This window comes from Pipistrellus kuhlii, unplaced genomic scaffold (assembly GCF_014108245.1).
Source record: "Pipistrellus kuhlii isolate mPipKuh1 unplaced genomic scaffold, mPipKuh1.p scaffold_m20_p_110, whole genome shotgun sequence".
In the NCBI taxonomy this organism is placed as follows: Eukaryota; Metazoa; Chordata; class Mammalia; order Chiroptera; family Vespertilionidae; genus Pipistrellus; species Pipistrellus kuhlii.
In genome coordinates this window covers 160,001-177,788 of record NW_023425417.1, presented here as the reverse complement: position 1 = coordinate 177,788, position 17,788 = coordinate 160,001, and the positions used below count along the sequence as shown (strand labels likewise).

Here is a 17,788-nt window from a genome sequence, read left to right as displayed (position 1 = left end):
CCTACCCGCTAGGCCCCGCCCACCCACCAGGCCCCTTCCCCACCAGGCCCCGCCCCTCCCCAATAGGCCCCTTCCCCACCAGGCCCCGCCCCTCCCCAATAGACCCCGCCCCACCCTCTGGCCCGCCCCCAGCTGGTGCCTCCCTACCCACACAGGCCCCGCCCCGCCATCCAGAACCCCCCACCCCAATAGGCCCCGCCCCACCAGGCCCCGCCCGCCCCGATAGGCCCCGCCCCGCCCCGCCCCCAAGCAGGTGCCCCTCCGGTCCCTCCTGCGCCGCCAGGCGGGTGCGCCCGCCCCCAGCAGGCCCCGCCCAGCGAGCCCCTCCACCCCGGCCCTGGGCTCTCCTCCTCAGTCCGTTCCCGCCGCCCCGCAGCCCCGCGTCCCGGGCTCCGCACCCTCTCCTGCGCCCGCACCCTCTCCTGCGCCCGCACCCTCTCCGGCGCCCGCACCCTCTCAGGCTCCCGCACCCTCTCCGGCGCCCGCACCCTCTCCGGCGCCCGCACCCTCTCCTGCGCCCGCACCCTCTCCGGCGCCCGCACCCTCTCCTGCGCCCGCACCCTCTCCGGCGCCCGCACCGTCTCCGGTGCCCGCACCCTCTCCGGCTCCCGCACCCTCTCCGGCGCCCGCACCCTTTCCTGCGCCCGCACCCTCTCCTGCGCCCGCACCCTCTCCTGCGCCCGCACCCTCTCCGGCGCCCGCACCCTCTCAGGCTCCCGCACCCTCTCCGGTGCCCGCACCCTCTCCGGCGCCCGCACCTTCTCCGGCTCCCGCAGCCTCTGCCCCCACCGGTCCGGCCCGCATGGCGCGCGCGGCGGGCCCCGAGCGGCGGCTGCTGGCCATCTACACCGGGGGCACCATCGGGATGCGGAGCCACCACGGCGGTGAGTCCGCGGGCGGCGGGACGGGGCGGTCCCCGCGCCCGCCTTCCCGACCTCCCAGCGCGGACCCGGGGGGCAGGGCGCTCAGCGGCCGCGGTCCTCACTGCCCGGCCTCCTGTGCCCCTTCCCGGCCGACCGGCCGGCGGGCAGGGCTGCGGGGGCTGCGAGTGAGCGCTGTGAGTGCCCGCCATCCCTGCTGCCGCCTCCTGGCCCCGAGGGCTCTGACCCCTGGGAGGGCTCTGACCCCTTGGAGGGCTCTGACCCCTTGGAGGGCTCTGACCCCTTGGGGGGCTCTGACCCCTTGGAGGGCTCTGACCCCTGGGAGGGCTCTGACCCCTTGGGCGCGGGCGGCCGCAGGGGCTTGGGGACCTGTGCTGTCTGCCGTGGCGCTGGCCTGCCCGGACTGGCAGGAGTGCCCGCTGTGTGTGGGGCAGCCGGTGCTGCTTCGGGGCGGGAACCCAGTGGAGGTCGGAGCCCTGGGAAGAGCATCCATCGCCCTCTGAGCACCGTGCCTGACCATGGGGGCCCCGCAGGGCAGCCTCAGCCTCGTCCTCCAACCCCTTTCCCTCCCCGGCTGTCCACACGTGACCTGCCCCTCAGGAGCCCCTTCCCCATGGCTCTGTCCTCTGCCCCCTTCCTCCTCCCTCTGCCCAGCGTTCCTCTGCATTCCCCGGTGCCGGTCACTCCTGGGCACCCCACTCCTGACCCTGGGTCCTCCTCGGACCCGCTCCCAGCAGCCCATTGGGGTCAGCCTCGCCGGGCCTCAGAACCAGCCCAGCTTCCCCTCCCCATCCCTTCCCCTCCCCCAGACCTGACACTCTCCTTTGCCCCGGCCGGTCCTTGGCCCACTTCCTGTCCCTTCCTCCCTCCTTCCCAGCGCTGCCCACCGAGGCAGCCACTCAGGCGCTCTGCCCTCTGCCCTCTGCCCCTGCCCTGCTTCTCGGGCCTCGGCCCCTGTTAGTCCACCTGCCACACGTGCTGGTCAGTTCACAGACACCCTCACGGCGCCCCGGGGCTGGGCCCTGTGGGAGGGGCTCGGTCCGCACCCCGGCTGCCAGGAGCTGCTGTCCGCTGCTGTGCCTCCCCTTCCCCGATCTGGACAGTTCCCCCTGGTCCCGCCACACTCCCACCAAGGGCTGCTGGTCCCTCCGCTGGGACTGGGCTGGTCCAGAGGAGCCTGCTGTGGGGCCGGGGCCGCACGCACCTGGCTGCCGGACCAGCCTGTGTCTGGGAGGGTGGACCTGGGGGGGGGGGGCGTGCAGGGCTGGGGAGAGAGGCCGCTGCTTTCTCGAGGGCCCACCCTGCCGTCCCCTCGGGGCTCAGAGCAGCCACCTGCCCAGCCAGGGGGACGCCGGACGCTGGGCCCTGGTCTGGGAGCAGGCACCCAGCCTGGCCCACTGGGACCGTGGCCAGGTCTTCGCTCTGAGCTGAGGGCTCTGCCCAGAAGGAACCAGCCACTGGGCACCTGCCCCCCTCCACCACCACCCCCTCGCTGCCCCACCCTCCCGTGCCTCCTGCCCGCTGCCAGACCCTCCCCTCAGGGGCGAGGTGGCCCGGGGGACGGCCCCGGGGAGGGAGCGGAGGCCTGAGGAGCAGCGAGGGCCGGTGCCCCTGACCCGGAGGGACACGGAGGCCCTCCCCGCACTCGGTGTGGGGCGGTCCTCGGATACGGCGGCGTGGACCTTTTCACGCCAGAGCAGAGCCGGCGGGGCCGGGCCGGGGAAGCCCTCCCCTCCGTGAGCCAGGGGGGGTGAACCTGGCGGTTCCCGGACGGTGTGGGTCAATGATTAACCGGCCGCGCTGCTGACGCGGGCTCTGTTCCCCGGAGGTCGGGAAGGAGGTGGCGGGGCCTCAGCAAAGCTGTCAGGATCGTCACTGTCGAGGGCACTCTGGTGCCTGCTGGTAAACAGCGGCCGCCCGGGCACACGGCACGGCCAGGCGGGCCAAGGTCAGGGCAGCGAGGGGGCAGCGAGGGGGGAGAGGAGAGCTCAGGTGCAGCAGGTGGGCGGGTCCTGTGACTGCTGCCCTCGGTCTTACTGAGGGAACTTTAAGAAACGTTGTCTGTTTTTGTTGTCTTTTTTAATATATTTTATTGATTTTTCACAGAGAGGAAGAGAGGGGGATAGAAAGTTAGAAACATCGATGAGAGAGAATCATCGATCAGCTGCCTCCTGCACGCCCCCCACTGGGGATGTGCTCACAACCAAGGTGCATGTCCTTCACCGGAATCGAACCCGGGACCCTTCAGTCCGCAGGCTGATGCTCTACCCACTGAGCCAAACCGGTTTCGGTTTTATTGGGTTTTAGAGAGAGGAAAGCAGCTGGATAGAGAGAAACATCACGGATCGGCTGCCTCCTGCAGGCCCCCATGGGGGATAGAGCCTGCAGCCTGGGCCTGCGCCCTGACCGGGCTTCGAGCTGTGACCTCCCGAGGGAGCCCTAGTGACCAGCTGTCACCCCAATGGGGGGCTCCCACAGAAAACGGCTCGTGTCCCATGTAGACGTTTTCCTAAGAAAGCGTCTTGTCCCGCCTGGGACCTGTCACGGCTCAAACGATGCGCCATGCGTGGAAAGGAGGAAGTGGAGGAGGCCAGGCCCTTTGTCCCCAGCCGAGCGAGCAGCGAAGGCCGAGAGGACTGCCCTGCGGGCTGGGCCCTGACCCAGGGCCTGGGAGCCGGCTCGGCCGGACCACGCGGGCTGGAACTGCGGCCGACGCGCCCGGCCGCCCGCTGCCCCAGTCAGTGCGCCTTCCAGAGGGCGGAGACCAGAGGGCGTGCTGCCCTGTCCCAACGCCAAGCTGTGGGCACTGGAGCCCGAGGGGGCGGGCCCGGCAGAGGGGCAGTCGGCCGCAGAGGCTGACCCTGAGGGGGGAGTGGACAGACCTGAGCCCGGAGAAGGACCCGCGGGTCAGGGGAGCAGGCTTCCGGCCTCCTCCGGGGAAAGCTGAGCAGAGGAGGTCAGAGAGGTCCGAAGTGAGGACTTGACCAGCGTTGCAGGCAGAGCCAGGGGCCCGGCCTGGGTGCTGGGAGCCGGAGACGCCGAGGACGGCGGGTCAGAGGCACCGGGACAGTGGTCCACACCAGGACGGTTCTGACAACCAAGGGAGCCGGGACGCAGCCCCCAGCACCCGAGCCCGAGGCGGCAGCGCGCTGTTCCTTACACAGCAGCCGGGGCTGAACACCGGCAGCTTCGAAGGCTGGGAGCCAGCCTGTCACCGGTGACCACTGACCTCGGTCGGAAGGCCTTCCGCGCCCAGCCGACGGGGGTGGGTGGGGACCTCTGCCCTGGCTGCTGAGTCCGGGTGCCCAGTGCAGCCCGCACAGGGGAGACGCCCACAGCGGCGGGAGGCCTGGCCGTGCCCGAGGGCGCGGTGCTGGGGGAGCCGTGTGGGCGGAGGCCTCCCTGGGAGCCGTTTTTCCTTCCCGGAGGCACTCTGTGACCTGTGGCCCTGCCCTTTCCCTGCCGAGGCCGGTATATATTTATAACGCCCCCCTTGGGCCACGCAAAATGACCCACTTCAAAATGAGCCCGCTGCACCGGGTCAGACATCTCATTAGCTCACCCCTGGGGCCGGGCCGGGCTGGGCGCCCTCGCCCCCCTATTTTATTTATTTTAAATATATTTTATCGAGTTTTTACAGAGAGGAAGGGAGAGGGATAGAGAGTTAGAAACATCGGTGAGAGAGAACATCCACCAGCTGCCTCCTACACACCCCCCATCGGAGATGTGCCCGCAACCAAGGCACACGCCCCTGACCGGAATTGAACCTGGGACCCTTCAGTCTGCAGACTGATGCTCTAGCCCACATGTGTCAAACACAAGGCCCGCGGGCCAAATCCGTCCCGCCAGGCCTTGCAATGTGGCCCGCACCGCGCTGTCATCACTGCACTCCGCTGTGTTTCCATCACAATGACAGTTTATGACTGTTCAGTAAACCATTCGGCCCGCGATTTAGGCTGAATTTTAGATTTTGGCCCCTTCTCTGATTGAGTTCGACACCCCTAGCCACTGAGCCAAACCGGCTTCGGCCACCCGCCTATTTTAGGGTTTGCCTAGAACCCGGGGCGCTCTCTGCTGGGGCCTCGGTAGAAGCATGTTTCTGGGGCAGGGACGCTGCAGGCGAAGGCTGGGCTGGACCCTGGGGGGGGCAGCACACGGCCCAGCAGGGGGGCAGAGGCCGTGGAGGGCGTGTGGGAGCGGCTGCAGGGCCTGGGCATCACGGAGGGCTTCCCGGAGGCGGTGCCCTGAGCGGGGTGAAGCCCCTGGCAGGCTGGCAGAGGGCTGGGGCGGGGGAGCGGGTCTGTGGGAGCTCTGCGGAGTGGGGGCAGGAGAGTGGGCGTCTGAGAAAGAGGCCACGGAGGGCCACGGCCCTGGAGCCTCGGGGGCCTCACCTGGAGACGGGCCCTGGCAGCTGCCGGCCTGTCCGCCTGGCCTCCGACTCCCCCGAGGGCCGAGCTCACCGGGCCGACCCCGCTCCCCGCCCAGCCCGACCCCCGGCCGGGCAGCAGACGCCCAGCACAGACGGGGGCCGGGCTGTGGGGCTGGCGGCCCCGCCTGACGCCCTCCCCGCCCGCAGTGCTGGTCCCGGGGCGGGGCCTGGCCGCAGCGCTGAGGACACTGCCCATGTTCCACGACCAGGAGCACGCCCGGGCCCGCGGCCTCCCCGAGGACACCCTGGTGCTGCCGTGAGTGCGGGCGCCGTCCTGGGGGAGGGCCACCGGAAGCTGCGTCCCTCACGCCCTGCCATGGCCTGACCTGGACCAAAGTCCCCTCTGGACCCCTCCCCGGCCAAGGCCCCCTCCCGGCTCTCCGCCCAGGCTGCCTGGTGCCTGCCCGGCTGGGTCACTGACCTCCTGGCGGCGGCTCTGGCTGGCGCCCAGGGCTGCGGAGGCGGGAGGAGGCCGTGTCTGCTCAGCTCCTCCTGGCCGTCCTGGGCCCGCTCAGCACCACCGCCCGGCTCCTGGGAAGTGCGGAGAGGGGAGTCTGTGGGTGCGCAGACATGGCCCGGTGCACAGGCCCTGGGCCCGGCGAGGAAGGGGGGGCCAGGGGGCAGTCAGGTGGGCAGCGCCCTCTGCGTCCGCAGGCCCGCCAGCCCCGACCAGAGGATCATCTACACGGTCCTGGAGTGCCAGCCCCTCTTCGACTCCAGCGACATGACCATCACCGAGTGGGTGCAGATTGCCCAGACCATTGAGGTAGCAGGGGTGGGGGCGGAGCTGGGGCTGGGGGTGGGGCTGTGCATGCTGACAGGGCTGTGGGGATGGGCGTGGCTTCAGGATGTGGGTGTGGGCGGGGCTATGCATGCTGAGCAGGGCTGTGGGGATGGGCGTGGCTGTAGGATGTGGGTGGGGTTGGGACTGTGGGCGGGGCTGGGATGTGGGTGGAGCTGTGGGCGGGGCTGAGCTGTGGGTGGGGCTGGGACTATGGGTGGGGCTGTGGGTGGAGCTGTGGGCGGGGCTGCGCTGTGGGTGGGGCTGGGACTATGGGCGGGGCTGCAGTCAGGCAGGGCTATTGGACAGAGCCAGCCCACCCACTTGCTCTGGGTATGTGTGGGTCTGTGGCTTCAAAAAAGTGCCAGGTCCTTGAGACCCGTCCCAGCTGCAGGGCCTCTGAGCCCTTGCCCACCTCATCACGCCCCCCCCACCCCCTGTGCAATGGAGGATAGCTCTTCCCATGACAGACGGCAGTCCTGGTTTGTCCATGCTCTTGGTGTGTCCAGTAGGAACCTGGGTGGGGTGTAAGGCCTGCCGCAGACTGACAAGCTCACCCCTGGCCCTTCCCCGCTGCCCATCCCTCACTCACTGCCCGCCGCCCGCCCGCAAGGCAGGGCCATAAGAGTGTGCGGACGCCGAGGGTCCTCACAGCAGCCTTTCCTGAGGCCCATTCTCCATCCTCCCACCCTCCCATCCTCCATCCTCCACCCTCCCATCCTCCATCCTCCATCCTCCCATCCTCCATCCTCCATCCTCCATCCTCCCATCCTCCATCCTCCCATCCTCCCACCCTCCCATCCTCCATCCTCCCATCCTCCATCCTCCATCCTCCATCCTCCCATCCTCCATCCTCCCTCCTCCATCCTCCCATCCTCCATCCTCCATCCTCCATCCTCCATCCTCCCATCCTCCATCCTCCATCCTCCCATCCTCCATCCTCCATCCTCCCACCCTCCATCCTCCATCCTCCATCCTCCATCCTCTCATCCTCCATCCTCCATCCTCCCACCCTCCCTCCTCCATCCTCCATCCTCCATCCTCCATCCTCCATCCTCCATCCTCCCATCCTCCATTCTCCATCCTCCCATCCTCCATCCTCCATCCTCCATCCTCCATCCTCCATCCTCCATCCTCCCACCTCCCACCCTCCAGGCCCACCTCTCACCGGCCCCCAGGGGTTCCTCTCACCCGCTCCCCCCCCCCCCGGGCAGCCACGGCCTGTCTCCTGCCCCCTCCCCCCTCACTGTGAGCAGCTGGGACAGGGTGTGGCCTAGGCCTGGCCCTCTGTCCCTTAGGCCCCGGTGACCGGTGGGCATGTCTGCGGCCTTGTCCAGGGCAGGCTCCCTCCCGAGGGCCCCGAGGGCCGCTCAGCACCTGAGCTGGGGCCTGGCTGCAGGGCCGGCAGCCCAGTGTGGCCAGCAGAGGGCGCCCCAGCCCGCCCTGTGGCACCGTCTGCCATCCCCCAGCTGTGGTCTTTCCATCAGTGCCCTGGGCCCCTAGCTGGGCCCCTCACAGCCGTCCGAAGCTCAGCCCGGGCGGCCCTCCGGGAGGCTGTCCCTGCAGCCACCGCCCCCTGCAGAGCTGGCCAGCAGGGCGGCGCCCGGAGGCCCCTTCCCCCGCCGCCGGCACTGCCCGCTGCCCGCCTCCGCCGCCCCCGGGCTGCCTGTGCCCCCATCGCCTGCCCGGCCTGGCCCCCGCCGGGCACCCAGGCCCAGGGCGTGCTGCCCACCTCCTCCGCCCTGGGTGTGCCACCCGCACAGGCTCTCCCCCACCGGCCGGTGTCCTGGGGTCCTGCCGGGCCTCCCCGCGGGGCCCTCCTGGGGCGCGAGGGGGCCCTGCTGGCCCTGGGGGGCGCCCTCCGCCCCGCCCCGTCACGGCAGGCTCACCCCGGAGGCAGGGGCGGGTGTCCCGGGGCGGGAGGGCAGGCTGGCTCCCACATCAGGGTCCCGGCGCCCACCCCGCCCCGCTCTGCGCCCGGCCTGCCCGGCGATGGGGGAGGCCCGCTCCGGGGGAGGGGGAGGGGGAGGCCCGCTCCGGGGGAGGGGGAGGGGGGGAAGGGAGGCCCGCTCCGGGAGGGGGAGGGGGAGGGGGAGGCCCGCTCCGGGGGAGGGGGGAGGGGGCGAGGGGAGGGGGAGGCCCGCTCCGGGGAGGGGGAGGGGGAGGGGGAGGCCCGCTCCGGGGAGGGGGGAGGGGGAGGGGGAGGCCCGCTCCGGGGAGGGGGAGGGGGAGGGGGAGGCCCGCTCCGGGGGAGGGGAGAGGGGGGCGAGGGGAGGGGGAGGCCCGCTCCGGGGAGGGGGAGGGAGAGGGGGAGGCCGGCGGGGGCCCCGGTGAGCCCGCCTGCCCCGCAGACGCACTACGAGCGCTTCCACGGCTTCGTGGTCATCCACGGCACCGACACCATGGCCTTCGCCGCCGCCGCGCTGGCCTTCGCGCTGGAGAACCTGCGCAAGACGGTGGTGCTCACGGGCGCCCAGGTGAGGCTCCCGCGGCCGCGCCCCCATCCCCTCCTCCCCTCATCGCCCGGGGCCCCATCCCCTCCTCCCCTCATCCCGCGGCCCATCCCCTCCTCCCCTCAACCCCCACCCCATCCCCCTCCTCCCCTCATCGCCCGGGCCCCCATCCCCCCCTCCCCTCATCCCGCGGCCCATCCCCTCCTCCCCTCATCGCCCGGGGCCCCCCATCCCCCTCCTCCCCTCAACCCCCACCCCATCCCCTCCTCCCCTCATCCCCACCCCATCCCCTCCTCCCCTCAACCCCCACCCCATCCCCTCCTCCCCTCATCGCCCGGGGCCCCCATCCCCCCCTCCCCTCATCCCGCGGCCCATCCCCTCCTCCCCTCATCCCGCGCCCCCATCCCCTCCTCCCCTCATCGCCCGGGCCCCCCATCCCCCTCCTCCCCTCATCCCGCGCCCCCATCCCCCTCCTCCCCTCATCCCGCGCCCCATCCCCTCCTCCCCTCATCCCGCGCCCCCATCCCCCCTCTCATCCCGCGCCCCCATCCCCTCCTCCCCTCATCCCTCGCCCCATCCCCTCCTCCCCTCATCCCCCGCCCCATCCCCTCCTCCCCTCATCCCGCGCCCCCATCCCCTCCTCCCCTCATTGCCCGGGGGCCCCCCATCCCCCTCCTCCCCTCATCCCGCGCCCCCATCCCCTCCTCCCCTCATCCCGCGCCCCATCCCCTCCTCCCCTCATCCCGCGCCCCCATCCCCCTCTCATCCCGCGCCCCCATCCCCTCCTCCCCTCATCCCCCGCCCCACCCCCCCCTCCCCTCATCCCCCGCCCCATCCCCTCCTCCCCTCATCCCGCGCCCCCATCCCCTCCTCCCCCTCCTCCCCTCATCCCGCGCCCCCATCCCCTCCTCCCCTCATCGGCCGGTGGCCCCTGGGCGGCAGGAAGCCAGGCGGACCTCCCGGGTGGGGCCGGGCTGGGCGGTTCTGGGGGGCAGGGCCCGCGGACCCCGCTCCCCCCAGGGCTGCCGGCCCCTCTGGCCCCTCCGTCCCGCCCGGCCTCAGCCCCGTGGCCTCCCAGGTGCCCATCCACGCGCTGTGGAGCGACGGCCGCGAGAACCTGCTGGGGGCGCTGCTCATGGCCGGCCAGTACGTGATCCCCGAGGTACCCCCCCACCCACCCCGGGCGCCGGCCGGGCGCTGAGGGCCCCCCCTGCGCTGAGCCCCGCAGCTGTGCCCGGGGAGGGGGACAGTCAGGGGGCCCGCTGGTCCCGCCCGCCTCTGCTCCCCTGGGAGCCCCCACGGGCACAGCGCCCGCAGTCACCGGGCCCGCTGGTCCCCGCCGCCTTTGCTCCCCTGGGAGTCCCCCCCACCCCCACCCCGGGCACAGCGCCCGCAGTCACCGGGCACGCTGGTCCCCGCCGCCTCTGCTCCCCTGGGAGCCCCCACGGGCACAGCGCCCACAGTCACCGGGCACGCTGGTCCCCGCCGCCTCTGCTCCCCTGGGAGCCCCCCGGGGCACAGCGCCCACAGTCACCGGGCACGCTGGTCCCCGCCGCCTCTGCTCCCCTGGGAGCCCCCCGGGGCACAGCGCCCGCAGTCACCGGGCCCGCTGGTCCCCGCCGCCTCTGCTCCCCTGGGAGCCCCCCCCCGGGCACAGCGCCCGCCGGCGCCCTGAGCCTCTGGCCGCCGGGCCCAGGAGCCCCCCCACACGCCGGCCCGCGCGGAGGGGTCGGCCCTCCGGGTCACCGCCGCCCCCGCCCCCGCCCCCGCAGGTCTGCCTGTTCTTCCAGAACCAGCTGTTCCGGGGCACGCGGGTGACCAAGGTGGACGCCCGCAAGTTCGCCGCCTTCTGCTCCCCCAACCTGCCGCCCCTGGCCGTGCTGGGCGCCGACATCACGAGTAGGCAGCCCGCACCCCTTGTCTCCAGCGGGTCATGGGTCCTGACCCCTGGGGGACACCCCACCCCTCGCTTTGGGTGTGCAGGCCCTGGTGACCCCGCTGTCCGGGTCCGAGGCGGGCCTGGCCCGCGCCTCCCCTCCCCCACGCCCTGGCAGCCCTCCTGGGACAGGCCGGAGCGTCCCCGCGCCCCTGGGCCCTGTGCTCCCCCAGGGCCTGCCCGCCCCCCTCCGCCCGGTGTGTAAGGGACACCCCACCTGCTGGGCCTGTGCTCCCTGAGGGCTCAGGGGCTCCCAGCGCCTGTCCCCGCCCCGCCCCCCGCGGCCCCTTCCTGGGGGCGTTTGGGGCCCTGGGGCCTCGCTCCCGGGGGAGCGTCTGTGGGACACACAGGACCCGGCTCTTCGGGTTGGCCCGCCCGCCTGAGCGTCCGGCCCCGCCCCCACGGCCTCCGCCCCGGGGTCTGCAGGGGCGGCTCCCAGGGGCCGGCAGTGGGAGCCCTGAAGGCTCAGGGTGCAGCCCTGCAGGGGCGGCTCTGTCCCTGGACGCCCCCAGAGCCTTAGAGCTCAGGTCAGCACGCGCTGTGGGTCAGGCACTCAGGCGCGGTGACGGGCAGGTCCCTCTGCAGGGGGTCAGGGAGGAGGACCCCTTGTGGGGACCGAGGTGGAGGGGGCAGGGCCACACGGGAGGCACTGGCGTGCCCGGAGCCCTGACTCCCGTTCCCGCTGGGCCCACCCCGCCCATCCCCCCGGTCAGTGCACCCCATGCCTGTGCAGCGCTCCCGGGCTCCCGGGCCTGGAGCAATCCGGGGGGGCTTCCTGGAGAGGGCGGCCCGGTGCAGGCGCTGACGGAGGCCTGGCTTCCCTGCCGTTGCCCAGACCCAGCCCGCCCAGGCAGGAGGAGCAGGGACCCTCCCCCGGGGGCTGAGTCACCCTCATCGGGAGCTTGGGAGCGGAGCCGGGGGGGACGCCTGCTGGCGGGCACGGAGGAGGGCGCTGGGTCCCGGCCCCCGGCTGGGGCCGCCAGGCCCAGGCAGGCCGCGGGCACAGGACGCCGGCTCGCCAGGCTGAGGCTGGCCTCAGGGAAGAGGCCCCGGCCCCCGCCGGCCCCCGGCCCCGGCCCCCGCCGGCTTCCCACCGGCTGTGGGTGTGAGAACCGGCCTCGCCCGCCCAGGCCGTCCGGTTTGGCAGCTGCTGTTGAGAAACAGGGAGCTGTGCCCGGGCCAGGGTGTGGCTGGCGGGGCCCTGGGTGCTGGGGCGAGGGCAGGCAGCGGGGGCTGCTCCACGCTGGGCCCCTCAGGGGGCTTGTGTTTGCACTGCCCTCCCCAAGGCCCCGCAGGCGGGGGGCGCGGGCTCAGTTGGCCGGGCGGGACGGTGCAGGAGGCAGGGGTGCGGGGTGCTGCGGGCCTGCCCTGCCCGGTCCCGGGGGGCAGCCAGCGCCTGACCCCCAGCCCTTGACCCCCACTGTGGCCCCGCTGTCAGCGTGAGGCACATGGTCCCTCTGTGCCCAGGAGGCCTCTCCCCCACAGTGGCGGGCAGCGCCTGGCCGGGCAGGACATGGGTCCTGGCCGCTCAGGGGTGGCCGTCTGTGGGGACGTGGCCATCTTTGTCTGTGAACCCCTCCCTCCGCAGCCATCGCTCTCCTGTCCGGCCCCCCCTCCCGCTGTCCTGTCCGCTCCCCCCTGGGGCCAAGGGCCCTGAATTAAAGCCCTGGCCCAGGTCTCCAGCCCCGTGGTCGGCAAACTGTGGATCGCGAGCCACACGTGGCTCCTTGGCCCCTGGAGTGTGGCTCTTCCACAAACACCACGGCCTGGGCGAGTCTGTGTTGAAGAGGTGGCATCAGAAGAAGTTTAAGTTTTGAAAATGTGGCTCTCCGAAGAGATGTCAGTCGTTGTCCTGTTGGTATTCGGCTGTGGACTGAGGAGTCTGCCGACCCCTGAGCTAGCCTCTGCCCTTCTGGCCCCTCCCGGCTGCCCACCCTCCAGGGCCCTCCGCCCCTCAGCGCCCCCTGGAGGGCGGTGTGGCGGGAATGTTTCGGTCCTTATCACGTGTGCGTTGCTCTGGCCTCTGGCGGGGACGGCTGGGGGCGCGGAAGCCCCAGGTGGAGGTCCTGGCGGCCTCGGCAGGGCTCCCCGCTCGGGGCCTCGTGTCCTGGGACGGGCGGCCCCTCGGTGCCTGTGTCCGGGACGGGCTCTGACACGTCGGTGCCGGGGGTCAGCACCCCTCCGCCCACCCAGGCTGCGGGGCTGTAAGGGGCCCCTGGGCATGGGCTTGAGGGGCTCCGGCCCCGAGCATCTGCCCCCACCCACAGGGCCGGGACCCTGTCACCAACCCTGGCGGGGGAAGGGAGGGCTCCCATTAGGCCTCGAGGCTTTGGGGTGAATCGATGGAGGCTCACTCATTCACTCATTCACTCACTCACTCACTCACTCATTCACTCATTCACTCACTCACTCATTCACTCACTCATTCATTCACTCATTCACTCACTCACTCACTCATTCACTCACTCACTCATTCATTCACTCACTCACTCATTCACTCACTCACTCATTCATTCACTCATTCACTCACTCACTCACTCACTCATTCACTCACTCACTTACTCACTCATTCACTCACTCACTCACTCACTCATTCACCCATCTTCTCGGCTGAGGCAGGGCAGGTGCCAGCGAGGGCAGTGAGGCTACTGTTCTGAGAAGGCCACCCCGCTTCTCCCGGGATCCCCGGCAGCAAACGGCTCGGGGTCCTGTGCTGGGCCCCCTCTGCTGTGCCTGCTCACCTTCACACCCGCTGTTCCTGCCTCCACCGCCTTTCCCCCCACCGCCTGCGCAGCCGCAGCTCAACAGGGACCCCGGGCCTGCCCAGCTGCAGCTCAGACAGGGACCCGGGCCTGCCCAGCCGCAGCTCAGACAGGGACCCGGGCCTGCCCAGCCGCAGCTCAGACAGGGACCCGGGCCTGCCCAGCCGCAGCTCAGACAGGGACCCGGGCCTGCCCAGCCGCAGCTCCACAGGGACCCCGGGCCTGCCCAGCCGCAGCTCAGACAGGGACCCCGGGCCTGCCCAGCCGCAGCTCAGACAGGGACCCCGGGCCTGCCCAGCCGCAGCTCAGACAGGGACCCGGGCCTGTGCAGCCGCAGCTCAGACAGGGACCCGGGCCTGCGCACCCAAAGGGCCAGGCCCACCGCAGACCCCGGGCCTGCCCAGCCGCAGCTCGGACGGCCTCCGCCTGGGGTCCTCCCCGCCCAGCACTGTGCCCGGGGCCTGGCACACCCCAGGGTGTCCGTGAGCCGGGCCGGGCGTCGGGGGCCGGGCCCAGGGGAGGCTGGGGCTCTGGAGACGCTGGGGGAGCCGCCAGCACCAGCCGGAGGAGCTGGGCCCACCCGCCCCTCTGTCCTCAGTCAACCGGGAGCTGGTGAGGAAGGCCCGCGGGGGGGCCCGGCTGGCCGTGCACAGCCGCATGGAGCGCGACGTGGGCCTGCTGCGCCTGTACCCCGGGATTCCCGCCGCCCTGGTAGGTCCCCGCGCCCCCTCCATGCCCCGGCCGGCCCGCGGCTCCCCATGGCCCTGCCCGCCCGCCCCGCCACCTGTCCCGGTCGGGTGGGGGACCTGCCCCTCCCCCTCCTCAGGGCAGGGGCCTGGCCTCAGGCTTGGGGTGTGCGTTTGTAACGGGACCTGCACGTGTGCTGAGCTGCAGGCCTTCCCCAGCCCCGGCTGCTGGACCTCCCTGTGCGGGTGGCAGAGCGCCGAGCCTGGCGCCCGGCGGGTGGGCTAGGCCGGGCGGGAGGCGGGCAGTCTGGAGCTGGGCGGGCGGGGGCTCCCTCCGGCCGCCGCCGGGCAGGAGCCGGCCTCACGCCCTCCTGCCCGCAGGTCCGGGCCTTCCTGCAGCCGCCCCTGAAGGGGGTCGTCATGGAGACCTTCGGCTCCGGGAACGGGCCCACCAAGCCCGACCTGCTGCAGGAGCTGCGGGCGGCGGCCGCGCGGGGCCTGCTCATCCTCAACTGCACCCACTGCCTGCAGGGCACCGTGACCTCCGACTACGCCGCTGGCATGGTGCGCGGCACCACCGCCCCTCCCTCCAGCACCCACCCCCGGGCCGCGGCGGGCATGGGGGGCGGCCTGCAGGGGTGGGCGAGGGCACAGGCCGAGGGTGCATGGGGGGCGGCCTGCAGGGGTGGGCGAGGGCACAGGCTGCAGCGGGCATGGGGGGGGGCGAGGGCACAGGCCGAGGGTGCATGGTGGATGGTGGGCGAGGGCACAGGCCGAAGAGGACATGAGGGGGCGGCCGGCATGGGGGGGGCGAGGGCACAGGGCGCACCCACCCGTCTAGCCGCCCTCCCCACAGGCCGCGGCGGGCGCCGGCATCATCTCGGGCTTCGACATGACGTCGGAGGCGGCCCTGGCCAAGCTGTCCTACGTGCTGGGCCAGCCCGGCCTGAGCCTGGACGACAGGAAGGAGGTGCGGCCCTCAGGCTGTGGGCACGTCGGCGGGTCCTGAGGGCTGTGTCTGCCTTTGGAAAGGGGGCAGGGATTCGGGCCTCCCATGGTGCAAAGGGCCGGCTCTGGGGTCCCGGCTCCCGCACCCTTTGCCGACCCCCCACTTGTCCTTCCATCTTCTCGGGGAGCCTGAGGTCGGGCACACACAGAGGCTCCCCAAACTGCCCCAGAGAGCCCTCACCCCCTGGCAGCCCCGGCACAGCCACCAGGCGCTCTGAGCCGGGAGGGGGGAGGGCGGCTGGCCTGCAGGCCTGGCGCTCAGGCTGAAGGCTGGAGCCCGGACAGGGAGCTGCAGGCCCGGGCGCCCCTCACCACAGTCCTGGGGCTGCCCTCCTGTGCCCCCCAGCTGCTGGCCAGGGACCTCCGGGGAGAGATGACGCTGCCGGAGGCAGACGCCTGCCAGCCCCCCACTGAGGGCAGCCTGGGCCTCGGGGTGGCCCAGCTCCTCAGCCTCAGCCAGGTACGCCCCGTGGGGGCAGGTCCACGGAGGTGCCCGCCGGTTCTGGACCCCGGACCCCGTTTACGGGCCAGTCCACAGCGGGAGGGGCTGGGGTTCGTGGGGCAGTGAGGGAGGAGCCGGGCGGCCAGGCACCTCTGTGGTGCTGCTGGTTCGGCGCTGGCCGTGGCCCTGGTGTGGCTGCCCGGGCGGTGTGGGTCCTGGGGGCTGGGAGGGAGGGGCCGCCAGCTCAGGGGTCTCTCAGGCCCCACGGGTGAGGCTCCAGGCCCCACGGCCTCACCGGCCTGGAGCCCTGCACCTCGCACTCTGCTCCCCTCTGGGCCAGGCTGCCAGGACCAGGGAGGGGCAGGGAGTGGGGCTGGGGGCCAGGTCTGCATGGGAGGCTGGGGCCTCCCGGTGCCCATCCACACATCCGGCTTTGGGGTGACGGGAGACCTGGCGTGGGGGCCTGGCAGGCAGCAGGGTCACACCCGTGCCTCAGTTTCCCCTCTGTCCTGGGCGCTTCGGAGTGTCCCTGCGGCTCCCTGGGTGCGAGTGGCCTGTGGTCAGGCGGTTGTGGCCGGGCCGGGCCTCCGGTGTCCGCTGAGCTCCAGGATGCCCCCCGCATTCCGGGGGCGGGGGCTCCGGAGGCGTGTGCAGCGTGTTCTCCTGGGGTCCGGCTCCTTCCCGAGAGCCCAGCGCATCGTCGGGGTCATGTGTCCTGGAAGGGGGTGCGGGAAGCGGCCTCGGGGGCAGGGACCTTGGCACAGCGGGTGAGGAAGAGCGGGTGGCAGTCCCACGCCCTGCGCTCTCTCTGGGGGACCCCCACCGGGCCCGCCCCTCAGCATTCTGTGGGGGAGGGCGTGGGACGTGCCCGCGGTCCTGGCTCCGGAGTCTCAGGGTGGGCGGTGAGGGGTGGGCCCTGGTGGGGTGCATCCCCTGGGTTCTCCCAGGGGAAGGCGGGTCCCAGATGCTGCGCCCCCCACTCCCCCAGGAGATGGACGCTGTGCGAGACGCCCTGGCCCCCAGCCTGGCCTGCGCGGCAGCCCACGCCGGGGACCTGGAGGCCCTGCAGGCCCTGGCGGAGCGGGTGAGCCGGGCGGGGGGGGGGGGGGCAGGATGGTCTTTCTGGGGCTCCAGGGCCCCCATGCGGGTGGCCAGACTGGGCGGCCAGCTCAGCGAAGGGAGCAGTGGCTGTGCCGGGCCCCACCCGGGGCCCCGCCCCTGCCTGCCCCCCTCCCCCCGATGGTCCTTCCCCCGTGGGAACGTCTGTGCGTCCCCCAGGGCGGCGACCTGAGCCGGGAGGACTTCCAGGGTCGGACGCCGCTGCACGCGGCCGCCCGGAGGGGCCACGTCGCCGTGGTGAGCCTGCTGCTGCGGAGCGGGGCGGCCGTGGGCGCCCGGGACCCCGAGGGCCGCAGCCCCCTGCTGCTGGCCGTGCGGGGAAGGTACGCTGTGGGCACGGGGGCGGGCGCCGCGGGGGCCCGGCCGGGGCAGGCGTGAAGCCGGCTGCACCGAGCCCGGCGCTGGGCTGGTGGGCATGGAGCCCTCGGACAGGGGGTTCCTCCGAGGTGGCCTCACCCCGTTTCTCAGAGGCAGGGCCCAGCCTGAGGTGTGTCTGGGCTGCCAGGGGGGTCTCCTCGAGGTGGGGCAGAGGGCACCGGGCAGAGGGGTGTCCTGCGGGCGCCAGGGCCTCGGGGCGCGCTGGCTGTGGGGCTGCACCAGTGGGGCCGTGATGCCTCCAGGAGCTGCCGGCTCTGCCTCCCTCCGGGGTCCGACGGGCCGTGGGCCTGAGGGTCCGAGTGCCGCCCCTGGGGCCGGCCCGCCCGCCAGGCCTGGCCTCTCTCCGGGGCGCCCTCACCTGCCTGATGGGCAGTCCAGCCCCGGAGGGTGGGGTGATGTGACGGGCAGGCGGGCGTGGGCCCGGGCGCTGTGCTCCCAGCGGCGGGGCGGGGCTGCCGGCGTCCTGCCATGGCCTGTGTGCGCCGAGCTGCCCAGACACAGCTGTGTGTGCATCTGTGAGAGCACGCGTGAACACGCGTGTTGGGCAGTAACCTCAGCTTTGCTCTTCGTCCCTGGGGAGTCTTCCCCCCAAGAGGCAGAGCCCCCGCCCCGCCCCGCCCCCGCCTGGCCCGCCCCACCCCTCAGCGCTCTCGGGGGAGGGCAGGGGCGTGCCCGCGGGTCCTGGGTTATTTCGGGGAGGGGGCTGCGGAGTCTCAGGGCAGGCGGGGAGGGTGTGGGGCCTGGGCCCCCAGACGTCAGGGCCCAGTCCTGGTGCCCCCCTCACTGTGGGCCCCGGTGGGTGCACCCCTGGTGAAGGGCTCACCCGCCTTCCAGGCTCCTGCGAGCACGGGCCTCAGAACAGGCCTGGTGGGGGCGGGGAGCGGGGGGCAGCGGGGGCCGGGGGGGCGGGGGC

General features: G+C 72.8%; 1 protein-coding gene across 2 annotated transcripts in view; it reads left to right on the top strand.

Annotated features, from left to right (window-relative positions):
- The first annotated feature begins 762 nt into the window (after positions 1-762).
- The window catches only part of ASPG (asparaginase), a 20,088-nt gene continuing 3,062 nt past the window's right edge, over positions 763-17,788 (top strand). Inside the window, exons 1-12 of one of the 2 annotated variants that reach the window (XM_045579652.1) lie at positions 763-884; positions 5,458-5,566; positions 5,965-6,076; positions 8,443-8,568; positions 9,623-9,706; positions 10,317-10,443; positions 13,841-13,953; positions 14,310-14,492; positions 14,785-14,898; positions 15,283-15,396; positions 16,367-16,462; positions 16,657-16,820. In XM_045579652.1, coding sequence (XP_045435608.1) covers positions 803-884; positions 5,458-5,566; positions 5,965-6,076; positions 8,443-8,568; positions 9,623-9,706; positions 10,317-10,443; positions 13,841-13,953; positions 14,310-14,492; positions 14,785-14,898; positions 15,283-15,396; positions 16,367-16,462; positions 16,657-16,820 — 1,424 coding nt within the window. In that variant the 5' untranslated portion in view covers positions 763-802. The remainder of the gene's footprint in view (positions 885-5,457; positions 5,567-5,964; positions 6,077-8,442; positions 8,569-9,622; positions 9,707-10,316; positions 10,444-13,840; positions 13,954-14,309; positions 14,493-14,784; positions 14,899-15,282; positions 15,397-16,366; positions 16,463-16,656; positions 16,821-17,788) is intronic. The other variant, XM_045579653.1, reaches the window with a different exon arrangement.